Source organism: Hibiscus syriacus, unplaced genomic scaffold (assembly GCF_006381635.1).
Source record: "Hibiscus syriacus cultivar Baekdansim isolate YM2019G1 unplaced genomic scaffold, ASM638163v2 tig00110429_pilon, whole genome shotgun sequence".
NCBI lineage: Eukaryota > Viridiplantae > Streptophyta > Magnoliopsida > Malvales > Malvaceae > Hibiscus > Hibiscus syriacus.
The window spans coordinates 7,972,548-7,991,213 of record NW_024062733.1 but is presented as its reverse complement, the minus strand read 5'-3'; the positions used below and the strand labels follow the sequence as shown (position 1 = coordinate 7,991,213).

Here is an 18,666-nt window from a genome sequence, read left to right as displayed (position 1 = left end):
TGAACATGACCATCTTCGGGTTTAAGTAAGCTCCTTGAGCTTGGTTTGATAGGCTCATAACCGTAAAACATTTGTGTTAAAAGCTTATAAACGTTACACCCAAGTTGAAATATTGGGTACCTTTGATGTTTGCAGCTCTATAAAGGTTGGCTTGTAGATGGCTCAGTGGTGGTGGTAAAATGCTTGAAACTAAAGCAGAAGCATGCACCTCAAAATCTGATGCAACACATGGATGTTTTGTCAAAGCTAAGGCATCGCCATTTGGTTAGCGTTTGGGACACTGTAGTGTTACGAGGACCACCCCAACATTGCCAGTACAGTGTTCATTGTTTTCGAGCACATTTTAAACGGATCACTGCGGGAGTATCTTACCGGTAAAGCTTGACCCCTCGAATACTTTAGCCGGCACGATGAAAGCAGGTTAATGTTATGTCCTTGAAGAACGTAATTTACTTTTGATTTGATCTGGTAGATTGGAGAAAGAAGGAAATACTGAAATGGCCAGAGAATGGCAATCACCATTGGAGCTGCTAGAGGAGTCCAATTCTTGCACACAGGGATTTCACCTGGCATTTATGGAAACGATTTGAGGATTGATAATGTTCTGTTGGATGAGACTCTTACAGCCAAAATCAGTGATTACAACATCCCCTTGCCACTTAAGGTAATGTCTAATTTTTCAACATTGCATAACGTGCTCTAATTTTTCATGTGTTTCCTTATGAAATAGCAGACAGGTTCAGAAAGCCCCCTTGCCAGTCGTCTTAGCAGGTAATATCTTTCTCTCCCACCTTGTCGACTTCAATTTCCACTGAGGCAATGCTACGACTTGAAACTTAAAACCCTAAATCCTGCAGTGATGAGAATGGGGAGAAGGAAGACATTTATCAGCTGGGGATTCTTCTGCTACAAGTTATTACAGGGAAACTGGCAACATTCACAAGTGAGCTGGATGAGCTTAAACATCAGGTATGAAAAGTTGATTTGTTCTACTTCTCTCCTGGCACTATGAACCATTTGCAAATGCTCCCGTTACAGCTGGAAAAGAGCTTGGCTGAAGGACCATCAAAGTTGAGAAGTGTGATAGACCCCTCGATAAGGGGCACTTTCGCATACGACTCGATGAAAGCCACAGTCCAACTCGCCATCAATTGCCTGTCCAAAGATTCAACCAAACGCCCTTCCATAGAGGACGTTCTTTGGAATCTGCAATACTCGATCCAAGTTCAGGAAGGATGGAGCAGCAGTGGAAACCTTGCCACACATTTGTAATACTTCAGCAAACCATGAATTATAATCTTCTGTAACTTTACACCTGTTATATATATATATATATGCGTGCATTTCCAGCAGTATTTACACAAGATTCTTTGCCAAAATCAACATCATGACAAGTTCCTCACATGGCAACATGGTCCACCATCATTCCATCATTAAGGCTTTTTGCACCAAAATGAAAGTTTAAACTACCCATTGAACAAAAGAAACACGTGAAGATACGACAAATCATTTCAATAAAGGGAGCGTTATCCATCCTTATAAAACAAACCAACATGATAAATAGATTCTAAATAGTTTGCAACATATCTTTTCAGTGTCAATGTTATTTAGACATAAAGGGGCATCGAACTATTAATCCATGAGCGAGTGATCTGTCAATCAGCTGTCCAGCTCTGCTCAACAATCTCACGCACTCTCCTATTGTATTCACGCTTATTCTCACTAAACATACGAGCAGCTTCGGAATTTGCTGGAGAATTTGGATTCGGGTCACAAAGCAATGACTGCATATACAAAAATTATATCATTAGCAGCCAGCTTTTAAAGGCAAAACCAATGTTTCCGTATCAACATGAGGCAGATAGTAGTGGACTATGACGAGCTTGAATTAGAATCTTATTTATACTCGAAACTATGGTTCTCAGATAGCTGCAAATGAATGCTTGAGAACTGTACCATACCTGAATAGATGTCAGTATTGCAGCTACATCATAAATTGGACTCCACTGATTTTGTAGAATGTCCAAACAGATGCTTCCATCCGCATAAACTGAAAAATCGAAGGATAAAATGGGGATTACAACAAGATCAGCTACACTATAGCCTCACAAAGTTAACAAAACCGAAACCCAAGTTGAACATGCAACATGGTAATCAACATCACATTCAAATTATCTATTGGATATTTTAGCGGATGGATGGCACCTACGGCAGAAACAACTATAAAAAAAATGGATAGCTATTGGATATTTGAGCAGGGTTCTAGTCTTTCATAAATCACAAGTATTCAAACAATTAGGTCTACTTTTGAATAAGTATAGCCCCGATAAAAGATAACAGCTTGATGGGTGACACAACCATAAACACTACAGTCTCACGCTATATATCATTACAACTTTCATGGAAGAAAGGATAAGCTTATCTTACAGAAATTATTTACAAGTTAAAGCAACTGGTAAAAAATTTAAAACTGCAGGGCAAGAAAACATGAAAATATCAATATAGCTTCTTAAGAGTTGGATTTTTCTGGAGACTCACTGTTAGGATGGAACATTCGAGAGACAAAACGAACAGTTGGTGGCTTGTTTGGATAATCTTCCATAAATTGAAGTGTCAGTTTAAATGTACCTGAAGGATCGAAATATCAAGATAGAGAATATTCATAGTTCTTAGCAATATACCTACATCTATGATAAAATTATCCAAAGAAATAGCTCAGATGATCCTGAAAAACTAGTATTTCAAACTAAAATTTACAATAGAAATAAGCAAAACCATTAATCACAGTCATGGTTTGAAGGTTAAAATGCATTCGACAAAAGGGCAAAGGCCATTTTCTTAAGAGCATTCTTAAAATGATTTCAGGGTCATCAGGTTTCAAAATTTTCCTCAAGGTTTTAGTCCATCACAAGGTTGTTTAACATCACCTGCTTCATTATTTACATGAAAAATAACTCTAAGGGACAATTACCTATGCCACTCCTATCAAATAAATCTGACCTTCAGTATTTTACATGAAGTACCTGCTCATAAGATTCACAGAAACTCTGTTCTGTTTTTTAGGCCAAAACTTACCTCAATATGGGGGGAAATTCATCATTCACAAAACCATACAGAAAATGTAGATAAAAAAGGATAGGGGTAAAGCAAGTAACCTTTTACTGCATGGTAAATAGATAATATGAGTATGGGGCAGTAGAATTACTGGTGAATTGTGTCTAATTAGATCTTAACAATATATAATGCACATAACAATGTTCTAAAAAGAAAAGCAAACAAATACACCAAACAACTACATGAAAATCTGATACTTCAGAAAGAAAAATCCACCAGAATGTACTTTACCTCCATCCCATGGGGTGTCATCAGGCCTGCAAATCCATTAAGCAAAGTCGTTAACACAATGTTATTTAATCTTCCTATAAGAAAGAGCAAAAAATTCCACACCAAAAAAAAAAAAAAACCGACACTCCAGTCTTATTTTCCCACATACCCAAATATAACAGCATTCCAGAGCATAATATTGTTATCTTGAGGAGCACCACTAATTCCTGCAGGAGGATCTTGTTGCAGCCTCTTAAAATCCCTCATCAGTCTCTTCCTTGCTGGAGTCGACATCCTCACCGCCTGCAAATTTAAAGGAAGCCAACCCAAATCAATACAAACTTGGATATTGTCAAGAATAAAAGAAGCTAGAGTTCCTTAACATAAACATCAAACAGATTAGCCTAAAACCAGAGTTCAGGAACAATGCCGAGTTCTGTTAGAAGATTTGATTTGTAACTTTACAAGCAGATTGACAAACAAACTTCAATCTTCTACTTTGAGATGCAAGCAGAGATATAATCATGAAACACACAATAGGAGGCAACTATCTCCCACCATATAAACTCTAACTGTGATCCCGAATATTTGAACTAAACAATTCCAATTTGGAATTTCAAGCTCTAATCATCGAGAAAAGACAATTTGCAGACTCATCATATCGGAAAACAATATACTATAATTCTCCGGATACATTAAGCAACGAAGGGAGAGACCAAAGATGACATAAAGCAGACTTTTGCTTTTAAGTTTTGTTCTGGACACGGATTAAGCAGATCACAAACACTGAAAAATAAAATCAAAAATAAAGTTCATTCATTAAAATTATCAGATGAAACAAGCGTCTAAAAATATCTAAGAAAATCAAACCATAAAGAGTTAAAATCACCACGGATGGAGACACATCTAATTAATACCCAAAAGAAACCAATCCTAGATCCCCAAAACTTACATAACCCAAGATCCATAACCACAACAACGACGATAAAAATCTAATGCTCCAACCTATCTAACAATCAAATCCAGAGTTTCCCTCGGTTATATAATTAACAGACCTAATTCAAAGTAAGAGTTAAAGGAAGAAAGAAAATCCAATCAAAGAAACAGAAAACAACGACAAATAGAAGGGAAGACAGAAAAAGAGTATTACTTTCTGAGTAAACGCGGCGAGTTTACAAGGATCCTCCAAAAGAAAGCTTCAGAATCCAACGAGTTAACAAATTTTCCTTCCCAATAATTGCTGATTAAAAAATGGAAAATAATATCAGAGAAACGTTTATTTATTCGTTCCTTTTGATTAATTATACACCGAGTGATCCAAAGGAGAAGACTTTATTTTCTGAATATTTAATTTAATTTTCACTTTAACAGAGAAGACGACTACCATGGATTTGCTCTGGGTCACCGTTCCTTTATCCATACTTATCATTTTTTTATTTCTAGTTCTATTTACTAAAATAAATTCGAATAATTTGCGTTTTAACCCTTGGACATGAGCATATTTTCTATATTGGTATTTTTAATATTTTTGTCCTTTGGGACCCGTATTTATATCCTGTCACACATTTAATCTCAAAATTTTAGCACTGTTAATTTTCTAATGAGCTGGCAGTGTCAATCTCTTATAATTAAGTAAAATTATTTAGAAAGAAAGAAAAGAGAGAATACTATTTGGATACTTATTTCATAATTAAGTCTTAAAAATATATTTTTATTATTGCTATTTAAAATATATGTAAAATTATTTTTTTAAAATTAATGCGTGTCACCTTATAAGAGGTTAGTGTCACATCTTTTTTTTTTAAAATTAAAAGTGTTAAACATTTCGGTGTTAAGTGCATAACGGAATATAGGTATAGATACCAATATAGACAAAATAAATAAAGTACCAATATGAAAAATGCTCAAATTCAGGGGATCAAAAGGATATTTACCCCAATCAAAATTTTCTTATATATTGTTTGGGTGGGACAATGGTTGGCAACTTGCTGGCGAAACGACGCCACCATAAATATTCCCACGTGTCCTTTCTTTTCTTTTGAACAAAATAATAATAATAATAAGATACGTAGTTTAGATATATTTCTAGAATGTTTATTATTTCTGTAATGGTGAGAGGCATTGAATAAAGTTTTCAATGTCGACATAATGGAATACTATGGTCGGTCCAAAAATATATTCTTCTCTGTCCTATTTAAATTATTTTTTGTTGATTTTTATCAGAATTGTTCAAATGTGTCTCATTATTATTTAAGATTTGTTATTAATAAAAATATAAAAATATTATATGTTAAACACTCAATTAAGTAGTTTTGAAATATATATTTTTTAAATGTTTAAAATAATCATTGCCAAAATTTAAAAAAAATAACTTTAAAAAAATCAATAAAGGACAAATTTAGTGGGACGGAGGTAGTAATAAAATTTATGATTAGTAGTAAAATCCAAGGATGTATCGAGGGGGTCGATTGCCCCCTTGAAATTTTAAAATGATTATATATTTTAGATTTTTTTCTATGTATTTTCTATTGAAAATCTATTTTTACCTACTGAAATTTTATATGTTCAAGTTCGCTCCCATAAAAATTTAAAAGTTCAAGTTCCCTAGATAACATAAAACCATGCGCCCGTCACTAATAAAATATATTTAAACATTGATGAATCGAGGAGTGTTATGGTATAACATATTCTTTTAAAAAATTAAATTTTTATATAATTTAAGTATTTTTTTAATATTTTATTTAATAATTTAATTCTATATTTTTAAAATTTTATAATTTTAGCCTCTTTAAATTTCTAAGTTCACATCTTATAATAAAAAACTTTGTATTCATCCTTGTAAAACAATCAATTTCATTGGTAAAGAAATTAAGGTAACTCTATGTTTAGTACTTTAATTATCATTAAATATGGAGTCAAGATACCAACTCAAGGGGGAAAATATAATTAATCATGAAAAATAAGGGGACAAGATATAATTAACCATAGAATTGAACAGGACAACATCAAAATAAACTAAAATTAGAAGGTCTAATTTGATATTTACCCTTGTATATTTTTAAATTATAAAAAAATAGGGGGCGATGGCCCCTAAGACAAAGCTTAGCTTTGTTCCTAACTATCCTATTATTTGTTTTGGTCATTTAACTATTTAAAAAAAATCATATCTAACGTTTAGTTTTGATTTTCTTTTGGTCATCCACAATTAAAAAATTAACGATGATGTTGATGTCATGTCATCATTGAAAAAATAAAAATAACACGTTAGTAGTTCTATTAATTTTTTTAAAGGTGGTTGACTAAAATGTAAGTTTAGGAATCATTTTGAAAAAAATAATTGAGTGACCAAAACTAAACAAAAGTGATAGATAGGCTACTAAACATGTAGTTTACCCAAAAAAATACTATCAAGTATCTCTTTAGAATTTTCTTAACTAACTCACAACATACACGCACTATGCAGACGTAATTACTTGAACCTAAAATCTCTAAAAAATAATATTCTCTTTTACTACTAAATCCAATTATTGAATATATTACTAACCTTTTGTAAAAGATCTTATGTTTATTTGTGAAAATAAAATTATCTAATAATAGTTCATTTAGATAATCACATCTCTTATTATATTGATTAATAATCAAAAGATGATATTTTATTAATTAAAAGATGAATAGATTATATACCAATAGTTAAATAAAAAAAATAAAATTATTACTTTTAAATCTATCAGTCATACATATTATATTATGTTGGGATTTTTGTAGCTCTAATTAATGATCAACCGAAAAAGTATCAGAAAGGGGTAAATTGACCTATTTTGGGTGTGGAAGGAAAAGTATAGACAATTTTGAAACAATGATTTAGAGTAATTAAAATTTCTCAATGAAGTCTACACGTACTATCTTAACTTCACATTAAGGATTTCTAATAAATTCACTAATTTATTCTTTCTAACATTTACAAATCTCTATCTTTTCAAAAGTTAAGATAAAACCACACTTATTTTACAAATGATATAAAAATGTAAACACATAAACCCTAAATATAGGTATTTACAAGAAGTAAGCTCACAAGAACGAATCTTAAAGATTTTGTTGAACCATATTTTATAATATTTTGATATAAAAAATTAAGACAAAATGTTTTTGGACTTGAATTGAATTTGTTCAAAGTTTTCAAAAGTTTTAAAAATAATTCAAAGTCCATTAAACTATAAATTTGAGCACAAAACTGTTTTTCTGGTACGTAGTAACGATATTGTTCTTATAGTATCGATACTGCATAAACAGTACCGATACTATCCACGTGGTACCGATACCAAAGGTAAGAGAAATATCGATATTCTCAAGGTAGTATCGATACTATCAGTGTTTTTCAAATAGCTCAAATTCTAGAATGCAAAAAAGGTATCGATACTCAAAAGAGTATCGATACTACTTTATAAAGTAGTATCGATATTAGTCAAGCCCAACGGTTAGTAACATATATTTTATTTAAATATTATAAAGGAAATATCGATACTCATTAAAGAAGTACTGATACTCCCTGTCCTGGACAGTTTTATTTTACAGAAAAATGATCCCCAAATGCTAAAAACAGCCACAAGCTTATTCGAACATTTAAAAATAAGTTGAGGACACTTAAAGAAGGGTTAGAACACCTATCCAAGAAATCAAACACAAGAGAAGAACTTTTTATTCCTATTTTCCTTTCTCTTATAAATATTAGTGTTTAGTGAGCCTAATCTTTGTAAACACCTACCTTAGAGATATTTTTTTGTTTACATTTTTTTGTAAAAAGGGTTTGGTTCTAGCTTAGCCTGTGAAAAGCTAGGGAGTGTAAAGGCTATCGCTTTGCCTGGAAAAGAAAGAACAAATTAGTGAATTTTTTGGAAAATCATTAGTGAGGAGCTAAGGTAGTGGATGTAGACTTGGTTGAGAAGTAGAACTACTATAAATCCTTGTTCAAATTGAATATCTTTTTATACTCCTTATTCTCTCAACTCAAAAACCAATTCACCCCCTATTGGCACATTTTCAGTTGTTCATTTAAGTTTCTTCAATCTTAATAATTGGTATCAGAGCTTGACTCATTAGAAGTTCTAACAACCTTGAGACGATCCTAGAAGAAGCTATATTCATTTTAACACTACCGAGAAGATGGCTTCCACCTCCGGCTTGTTCCACATGGAAGACTCACAACCGATCGACAAGCCTCCATACTTTAATGGAGCCAACTACAATCATTGGAAGAAATTAATGAAGTTATTCATCCAATTTAATGATCTTGATGCATGGGAGATGATTGGGAACAACAACTATTCTCCATAAAAGAAGATGAAAGAGTGGAATGCCCAAGAACGGAAGATAACCCAACAAAATGCTAAGGCCATGAACATGTTGTTTTGTACATTTGGTCCCGATGTCTATGAAAGAGTTTCTTTTCGTTCAAATGCCAAGGAGCTTTGGAATAAGCTCGAGGAACTTCATGGTGACAAGAAAGAAGAACCAGTAAATGTATTATGTTTAATAGCTCTTGAAGAGCCCGAGGTATTTTCAAACTTTAGTGAATCTAATTTATATTCTTTTAAAGAGTTACAAGATGATTACGATGAGTTGTATTTGGAATTTGAGACCATGAATTCCAAATATAAAAAAATAATTTCAAAATTTAAAGTTGAAAATGATTTGATTTTGAAAGAAAAAGTTGATTTTGAAAAACAAAATGAAACTTTGAAAATGATTTAGAGCTTTCAAAAATCAAAATCAATGATTTAGAAAAAAAATTGATTTGAAAGTTAAGCTTGATAACTTAACAAAAGAAAAAGAATTAATTTCTAGAAACAACTAATTATGTTTAAAAATGGAAAAATGCTCACATTGCTATTTTCATGGTCATTTGGAACATACTTGTCCTTTAAAGAAAGGAAAACGTTTTAAAATTAAACAAGTATGGGTTCCAAAAGGAACAAGGGGCATTGAAACTAATGTTTAAGGATGCAAAGCAATTTAGATACCAAAAGCTAAATGAATGTCTCTTGTAGAAGTGTGGGAGCAATGGTGATGAAAGTGAAGATACTCAAATGCTCTAGCCACACTTGATATGGAATGGGTAACCTCTAAGCTTAATGTTTTTTGTTTTGATTAATTGGTTGACTATTTGTTTTAAGCATGCATGGTTTTGATTTTAAATAATTCTATGTTTTCTATCTCATATATGTTAAAAAGTGTTGTGATGAATATTTTATAAAGTTTTAATGATTTTTCATAAATGTTTGTTCATCATAATGAATTTAAATTGGTTTTAATACTTTGATTTTACAAATTTTAATTTTTTTAACCTTAATTTAAATGTTTATTTATGTGATTTATTGCAAATGATATCTCTCTAACAATTGATATCAATTTTTCAAATGCATAACATTTTTTTGGATAACTTTATGCACATGCACTTAAATACAACAATTGGTATTGCATAAAGTATATTAGACTTTGATATATTGAATTTCTTGTGGTATTAACTTGTTCGTTCATCTTTGTTGAAATTCAATGTCTTTTAAGTGTCAAACTTTTGTGTCAAAATTTTTCTTGAAATGCTTTTATTGAGAGGAGTTTTAATTTTTCAAATGATTTTATGTTAAAATCACTACTTACTCTCCATTGTTGTTTTGTACCTTAAAAGTTTGAATTATTTTTTATATAACAAAAAGGGGGAGAAATATAGGTTTGAAAAATTCAATTTATCAATGAAAAAAGGGAGCTTTAAAACTTTCCAAATATTTCCCTTTTACATTAAATATTTTATTAAGGGGGAGTTTTGCCAAAACAATTTTTCAAATGTTTTTATTTTATCAAAAATGGGAGATTGTTTAACCATGTTTTATAATATTTTGATATAACAAATTAAGACAAAATATTTTTGGACTTGAATTTAATTTGTTCATAGTTCTCAAAAATAATTCAAAGTCCATTATACTAGAATTTGAGCACAAAATTGTTTTTCTCGTACGTAGTACCAATACTGTTCTTACAGTATCGATACTGCATGAACAGTATCAATATTGTTCACGTGGTACCGATACCAAAGGTAAGAGAAGTATCGATACTATCAGCGTTTTTCAAATATCTCAATTCCATAATGCAAAATAGGTATCGATACCATGATGATAGTATCGATACTAGTCAAGCCAACGGCTAGTAACGATTAGTTTATTTAAATATTATAAAGGAAGTACTGATACTCATTAAAGGAGTACTGATACTCCCTGTCCTGGGTAGTTTTATTTTGTAGAAAAATGATCTCCAACGGTTATAAACGACCACAAGTTTATTCCAACATATAAAAATAAGTTGAGGACACTTAAAGAAGGGTTAGAACACCTATCCAAGAAATCAAACACAAGAGAAGAGTTTTTTATTCCTATTTTCCTTTCTCTCGTAAATATTAGTGTTTAGTGAGTCTAATATTTGTAAACACCTACCTTAGAGAGGTTTTCTTGTTTACATCTTTTTTCTTTTGTAAAAGGAGTTTGGTTGTAGCTTAGCCTGTGAAAAACTAGGGAGTGTAAATGTTATCTCTTTGTCCTGTAAAAAGAAAGAACAAATTAGTGAATTTTTTGGAAAATCATTAGTGAGGAGCTAAGGTAGGAGAATGTATACTTGGTTGAGAAGTCAAACCGCTATAAATCCTTGTGCAAATTGTCTATCTTTTTATACTCCTTACTCCCTAAACTCAAAAACCAATTCATCCCCTCTTGGCACATTTTCGATTGTTCATTTAAGATTCTTCAATCCTAGCAGATTTGCAATTAAGCTCAAAGCATTTACAAGAGAAAATAGAAAATAAAGAGTGCAAATGGATTTTCTCTTGATCTAGATTGTTTGGATAGGTGTTGTAACCTTCTTCAAATATATTTGACTAGTTTTTATAAGTTAGAATGTGTTTGTGGTCGTTTCTAGCTGTTGTAGACTTATTTTTTTGTAAAATAAAACTGTCAAGAACATGGAGTATCGATATTTCTCTAGTAATATTTAAATAAACTAGTCTGTAATGATTGTTGGGCTTAACCAGTATCAATATTAAGGTTATATAGAATCGATACTACTGTGTAAAGTAGTATTGATACTCCTAGAGTATTGGTACCAATTTTACATTTTGAAATTTGAGCATATTTGAAAACAACAAGTAGTATCGATACTACCATGGGAGTATCTATACTTATCTTACTTTTGTCATCTGTACTGCAAGAACAATATCAGTACTATTCATGTAATACTGATACTGTAAGAACAATATCGACACTACCTACCTAGAAAAACATTTTGTGTTCAAATTCTAATTTTATGGGTTTTGAATTATTTTTTAAATCTTTGAACAGATTCGATCAAGTTTAAAACATTTTACCATAATTTGTTATATCAAAATATAAGTTCAACGTATTTCTTTCAACATTTCATTTGTAATTGAGAATGACTAAAACTCAACTCGAAAAATCAATCTTTTCGACTCGACTCGACTTGAATTGACTTCGAGTTATAATTTCATAAAATCAACTTGAAAAAATTTCAAATTCGAATTGAGTTATAAAATAGGACTTGAATAACTCAAAATTTTTAGTAATTAGTTGATTGATTTTTAAGTTTGAGTTGAGTCCCTCGACTCTCTATGATATATGTATTTTATATATGAAAAAAATGAAGAATTTTTTTATTGTATATGGTATTAGAAAATCCTTTAAATTGGAATCAAATAGTATTTTATAAATATTTATAATTAAATTTAAAAAGAAACTTGAACAACTCGACTAGACTTGACTCGATTCGATTCGAATTTTATAAACTTAACTCGAAAAAATTTCAAATCAAGTTTGAGTTATAAAATAGAACTTGTCACTCAAAAAAAATTTATTCGACTAAATTGATCGCTCACCCCTATTTGTAACTATTGACGGATTGTAAATATTTTGAAAACATTCCAACAATCTCCTCGCATTGTCAAAATTGTACTAAATTTTGATAATCTTGAAAATCAATTGCTTAACGAAAGAAAGCGTGACATTCTTAATTCAATTTAATTAAAAATTAGATCGAATATAGCACATCAATTGATCGAAACATAGTCGAAATGAATCAGAATTAGATCGAATAAATAGACAATCATATAAACAATAATCATTAAATTAGGGACTAATTTGTTAGCCATGTAAAACAAAAAGGTCTCAAAAACATTTAGATTCATCAAAAGGGGTTTAAAACACACATTTCCAAAATTAAAATCTTTCTTAAACATTAATATATCTTTAACAAAGCATATCTAACACCCCAAAGCACATCATAAATATGTCTTTACTTAATTATCATGCTTTCTTAATCTATGAATACTCTAACACAGTACAAAACTTACAATTCCATGGTTAGCATGTACATGACGACATAACCATGATATAGCATACGAACCATGAAAACATGCACAATAACTACTACATTTTTTTTTTTGTAAGATGGGTACTTTGTATTGAGAGAGATACAAGGTACACCACCCCATGGACCTCGTTAAAAAACCTCCCTACACCTATTTGGAGGAAAAAGAGTGAACCATGAGATGGAAAGGAAGCCAGAAAACTAGCTCAAGAAAAAACACACTGTCTGAGAAACAGGGAACCTCAGCAATATATCTAAGCTGCTGTTACACAGCTTCGAAAGAAGGCAAACACATGCCTTGAGAAACACATAAAAACAATTAGCAAAACAGTTAAACACAAAACCTCCACAAAATCAAGAAAGAAAAGCACACAGGCCACCGGAGAATCCCCCAGAGAAAGAACAAAACCAGAGCAACCAAACTCCAAAACAACAGACTTAAGACTCCTCATGAACGCATCCCACCCCTCTGATACGAGCTACTAAATTTGAACACTATACATAAATAACATACTTAACATTTTCTTAAAAGAAAATGGGCCTAGTTAAAAAACCCTTCTAAGACCTATAAAGAGAAAAGAGTACCCTATGACCTTGTATTACCAGAAAAATCATTGGATGTAATAGACGTAATAATCTCGAGACAAATCGAGTCAAAATATAAAACGTTTCCAGAACGAAGAGTTCACTTAGACAAAGTATGTGCCACAATATTATAAGTTCTAGGAACATAATACACTTTGTAATTTAAATTAGCATCCAAAATCCTACGAGTTTCCCAAAGATGATAACCTAACGTGGACAAATCCTCTTCCGGTCCAGACATCTTGTTGACTACAAGCGTTTAATCCGATTCAAATATTACATGTGTCCACCAATACTCACTTGTCAAGAAAAAAACTGCATTCAGAGAATGAATCTTCGAAATCTCAACTTTGACACAACCTGATGATGATGCAGTCATACTGCCAAGTACTTGGCCAACAACATATATGTTATTTACATTATAAACATGACATAGATATATATGTTTTTTTTGTAAGGTAAGTACTAGGGAATAACTCCTTGGACATAAGCTAAGCTGCTCCAATAATCAACTTTCGTAAGCCTCGTCTTTTGTTAAATACCATTTTTTAGATGATATGATTTTATTAAAGATTAAATCATACAACTTTAAGTCTAAATTGTAAACCTCGTTAAAAATATCTTTACACTTAAATAAAAGAAAGATTGAAAACAATTTTCAAAATTTTCATTGAACCACGTAAACACAAATTATCCAACGTATAAGAACACCCATACGATTATAAAGATGACACCTCAAATAACTCAAACATGTTGTCACTTTGAGCAGAGCTTGTCGAGATAACTCTTGTTTTGTTAAATGATATGTCATTCCATTTTACTCTCGTGACATATACATGAATTGCTCCAAAGAGATTGTACGAGATAATGTATCAACCTCATCGAAAGTATTCATCAACACCACGGTCTGAGAAGTGAATTTCAAATCTAATTTAAAACCACTTAGGCGTCGAATTCAATGATGAGTTTTGCCTTTTCTAGCCAGCCTGGTGCGATGAAAATCAACAAGGCTGTATAAATCGCCATAAGTTGCTTAAAATCAGAATCCAAATTAGATATCGGTCCCGAAAACATAACTCTAACATCCCATTCGCAGCACACCTCCACAACCTGCAGCTTCTTCTTTGAATGCCCCCATCGACATTGAATTTAACAATCTCCACTGGAGGTGATATCCAAACTGAATCAACTTTGTACAACAATGGTATGGAACAAACAAAATGATGAGAAATCTTCAACTTGATTTATTTTGCTCGGCAATATGAGTTTATTAATTTGTTTACCACTAAGTTTTACAGAGTTCACATCTCGACAACCACTATGTGCCAGTCATCACGGCATCGACCTGCAGGACCTCGAAATATACTTGAAGTGCACCGCTTCAATCTGTTTTACACGCTCAACAAATTCCAAAAGAACCAATCACCATTCCAGAGGGCGGTGAAAAGGATTATCAATCAACTTGAAAACTTCAAGAAAAAATAATTCCCCTATCCACAACGCCATACTCATCCATCTAGCCTCAACAAATACATCCAATATTGACTAAATGGATACATGCTGGACATTCCTATACGATTATATACACTTGGCAACCTAAAACAATTTCCCTAGGTTAGTTTGCATCAAGAAACTGCTTCCCAGACCTTGTAATCGTAGCCCTCAAGAGCTGACGGTCTGTGATTGATTAGTAATATTGTAAGTTTTTAACACCTTTCAGTAAGGAAGGTGTCCCAACAGAATCTAACTGAAATATATACATCTTTACCAGTTAACACAAACAATTATGTTTTCTGTTTTAACGAAAGAAGTATAAATGAAATCGAAATAACTGCAAGAAACTAATAAAAGTTATTTGCCGACATCTAATAAGAACTCATTAGCAAACTTAATATATTATTAGCAATAATATTTATAGTAAGAACTCTTGTTTCAGAATGAAACTCTTTCAGGTGGATATGGGACAACGTGAATTTCCCATGTTTTAGCATCACCTCTGCAAAACACCCCTGTGAGTAACATCTCCAGGTATATCAGTTTCCAAATATAGAATGATGTTTCCTGCATCAGGGACTTCTTAACCGTAACACTGATCAAGTGACCAAGAGAAACTTCTTTTACTATAGGATGTTCCTCGTAGAATTAGTTTTAAAAGACGTAAGGCACACCGAAACACAAAAGATCCGTGGAACCTAGACGTAAGGCCAGGGCGAAGGTGCGCACCTTTTGTAGGCAAGGCGCAATGATATCCTAATATTTCAATGATCATGCCTGATAAATCCAATAGAGAATCACTAGTTCTAATTTCATGCCTTCTTTGTGGTCCCAAACACCGAGTTATTAACCGATGAATTAATTTTCCCCTTTCTCATTTCTTGTCCATGTGTTCCTTTGCTTCTTAGTGCTCCCAGGGACTCCTCCATTTGAATGCTTTGATGCTGGCCAATTGAGAATAGGTTTTGACTACTCTTTTCATGTAGGTTCTCAAGGAAACACTTGACTTAATCAGGTTGTGGACAGGTGGTAAAACCCATGAACAGAATGTTGGGGAAACCGGGTTATTTCCCACACGAACATAGTTTCAAAATTGACCTAAAATGTCAAGATCAAAACCACCAATGGTTGCACAGCGGATAAACCCGTCAAACTATTGAATATTGAAACACAATGGAAAAACCGAATAAAAAACAATAAAATGAGATAACACACCAAATTTACGAGGTTCTACGAGAATATCGTCTACTCCTCAGGCACCACACCGGATGATAACTTCGCTATCAACAAATATTACAACAAATGGAATTCTTTAGAATTCCCAAAGTGAGAGAATGAAGAAAATAAGAGGAAGAGAGAACTTGTTTTTGGGATGATATCTAATGGAAATACTTAGGCCTATTTATAGTTGAGTTTTAAGGACTAAACTTATAAATAACATAATATTTTAGAGATCAAATATGAAATTCCTATTTTCAAAGTTTGGTCACCTACCAAAGAATTTTCCAATGTGTACAAGTTAGCCACCAGCCAACTTGTCAACTTTGCCAACTTACCAAATTTGACAATTTGCAAGCCAAACCTAATAATTGCCAAATTTGACAATTTGCAAGCCAAATCTCACAAATCTCCACATTGGCTTGAAATTACCAAGCATACTCAACTTCTTCAACTCCCCAAATTTGTAGTGTCTTTAATTGCGCTTACAAGCGCCACACACCCGAAGGTGTTCATACTTTCAGGATGTTAATCAAGTTCAAACAATGATTGAACTTGATTACTGTTACCACCTTGGTCATCATATCTGCATGATTTTTTGATGTCGCAATTTTCTGAAGTAGAATCTTTCCTTCTTCAAAGATATCCCGAAAGTGATACCTCACGTCGATATGCTTAGTCCTTGAATGGTAGACTTGATTTTTCGCTAAGTGAATAGCGCTCTGACTGTCACAATAGAGACTAATTGTGACTTTGAACAACTCCCAAGTCTTCCATCAACCCGTTAAGCCAAATTGTTTCCTTTACAGCCTCTGAAACTGCCATGTATTCTGCCTCTGTAGTAGACAAGGCCACCGTAGATTACAATGTAGACTTCCAACTTACTGGGGCTTTAGCAAAAGTAAACAAATATCCAGTAGTTGATCGACGCTTATCCAAATCACCAGCATAGTCGGAATCAACATATCCAACCACACACTGACCAAGTTCTTCATCTTGTTCAAAAACTAAACCAACATCCATGGTTTGTTGGAGATACCGTAGAATCCATTTCATAGCTTGTCAATGTCCTTCTCCAGGATCATGCATGTACTTGCTCACAAATCCAACTGCTTGTGAAATGTCAGGACGCGTACACACCATTGCATACATCAAGCTCCCAACTGCATTAGCATATGGAACTTTTGCCATATAATCTCGTTCTTCGTTAGTTTTAGGAGATAATTGAGAACTAAGTTTCAAATAAGAAGCCAGTGAGATACTTACATGTTTGGTATTTTCATTCATACCAAAACATTGTAATACCTTTCTCAGATACTGTTTCTATGTTAAACAAAGCTTCCATCTCTGTCTATCTTTGCTTATCTTCATACCAAGAATCTTCTTGGCCTCACCTAGATCTTTCATCTCGAACTCTTGATTCAACTGAGCCTTTAATTTGTCTATCTCCTTTTGACTCTTCGAAGCGATCAACATATCGTCAACGTACAAGAGAAGATAAATGAAAGATTCATCTTTGAGCTTTTGCAAATATACACAATGATTGTATTTTCTTCTAGTGTACTTTTTCCTCCTCATAAAGCTATCAAAACACTTGGACCACTGCCTCGGAGATCGCTTCAATCCATATAGCGATTTGTTCAGCTTACAAACCCATTTCTCACAACCACCATCTTTGTATCCTTCTGCCATATAGATATCCTCTTCTAAATCACCGTGCAAGAAAGTCGTCTTTATATCAAGTTGAGCTAGCTCCAAATTCAACTGTGCTACCAAGGCTAACAATATTTTAATGGAGGAATGCTTCACAACAGGGGAAAAATACTTCATTGTAGTCGATTCCATCCTTTTGAGCGTAGCCTTTAGCTACTAACCGTGCCTTGTAGCGAACATATTTCTTGCTATGAGATCCATCTTTCTTTGCAAATACCCACTTGCATCCAATTGCTCTTTTACCTTTCGGAAATTATGCCAGTTTTCAAGTGTTGTTCTTTTGGAGGGATTGCATTTCTTCATCCATGGAACTTTTCCACTTATCACTTTTCAAGCTTTGTATTGCTTCTTGGTAAGTGATAGGGATATCATCATCAATAATTGGAAGAGCATAGGCCATCATATCAACAAATCGAGCAGGTCTACGAATTTCTCTCCTTGTCCTTGTAACTGCAAGTGGTTCTGGTTTCTCCAATGGTTCTTGGGTTTGAACCTCTTCATCTTCTGATTCTTGGAGTTGAAGAATCAGCTTCTTCAATTTCTGGGATTATCGTCTGCTGAAACTCCACCTGTTTTAGAGTATGCTCCACTTGCTGTGGAGTACTACTTGCCTGGACAACTTCATTTGTTACATTCTTTAATAGGGCAGATTCATCAAAGGTAACAACTCTGCTACAAATTATCTTCTTGGTGTCTAAACACCAAAGGCGGAATCCCTTCACTCCATGGGTGATTCCCATAAAGGGGGCCTTTTTTGCTCTCAGATCAAGCTTGGATTCCTTCATATGATAATAAGCAGTGGATCCAAATACATGTAAGGAATCATAATTAGTAGCAGGTTTTCTAGACCACGGCTTCAATGGTGTTTTTCCTCCTATCGCTGATGACGGCAGACGATTGATGAGATGACCA

The 18,666-nt window shown here is 32.9% G+C and overlaps 2 protein-coding genes across 4 annotated transcripts; one reads left to right on the top strand and one right to left on the bottom strand.

The window, feature by feature from the left end:
• The first annotated feature begins 493 nt into the window (after nucleotides 1-493).
• Nucleotides 494-1,297, top strand: LOC120125140 (probable LRR receptor-like serine/threonine-protein kinase At1g14390). The gene is made up of 4 exons (XM_039143634.1): nucleotides 494-664; nucleotides 734-749; nucleotides 848-969; nucleotides 1,039-1,297. The coding sequence occupies exons 1-4, from the start codon at nucleotides 509-511 to the stop codon at nucleotides 1,270-1,272; spliced, it is 528 nt and encodes a 175-aa protein (XP_038999565.1). The 5' UTR covers nucleotides 494-508; the 3' UTR covers nucleotides 1,273-1,297.
• Nucleotides 1,298-1,487: 190 nt separating this feature from the next.
• LOC120125141 (ubiquitin-conjugating enzyme E2 2-like) lies at nucleotides 1,488-4,657 on the bottom strand. Of its 3 annotated transcripts, none has more exons than XM_039143636.1 (6): nucleotides 4,475-4,657; nucleotides 3,494-3,627; nucleotides 3,346-3,371; nucleotides 2,539-2,628; nucleotides 1,962-2,050; nucleotides 1,488-1,784 (listed from the first exon to the last, which is right to left on the bottom strand). In XM_039143636.1, the coding sequence occupies exons 2-6, from the start codon at nucleotides 3,616-3,618 to the stop codon at nucleotides 1,656-1,658; spliced, it is 459 nt and encodes a 152-aa protein (XP_038999567.1). In that variant the 5' UTR covers nucleotides 3,619-3,627; nucleotides 4,475-4,657; the 3' UTR covers nucleotides 1,488-1,655. The 3 variants fall into 3 exon arrangements, with proteins under 3 accessions (XP_038999567.1, XP_038999566.1, XP_038999568.1); XM_039143635.1 differs by lacking the exon at nucleotides 4,475-4,657 and adding an exon at nucleotides 3,883-3,901; XM_039143637.1 differs by lacking the exons at nucleotides 2,539-2,628; nucleotides 4,475-4,657 and adding an exon at nucleotides 3,883-3,990.
• Between the last annotated feature and the right edge of the window lie 14,009 nt (nucleotides 4,658-18,666).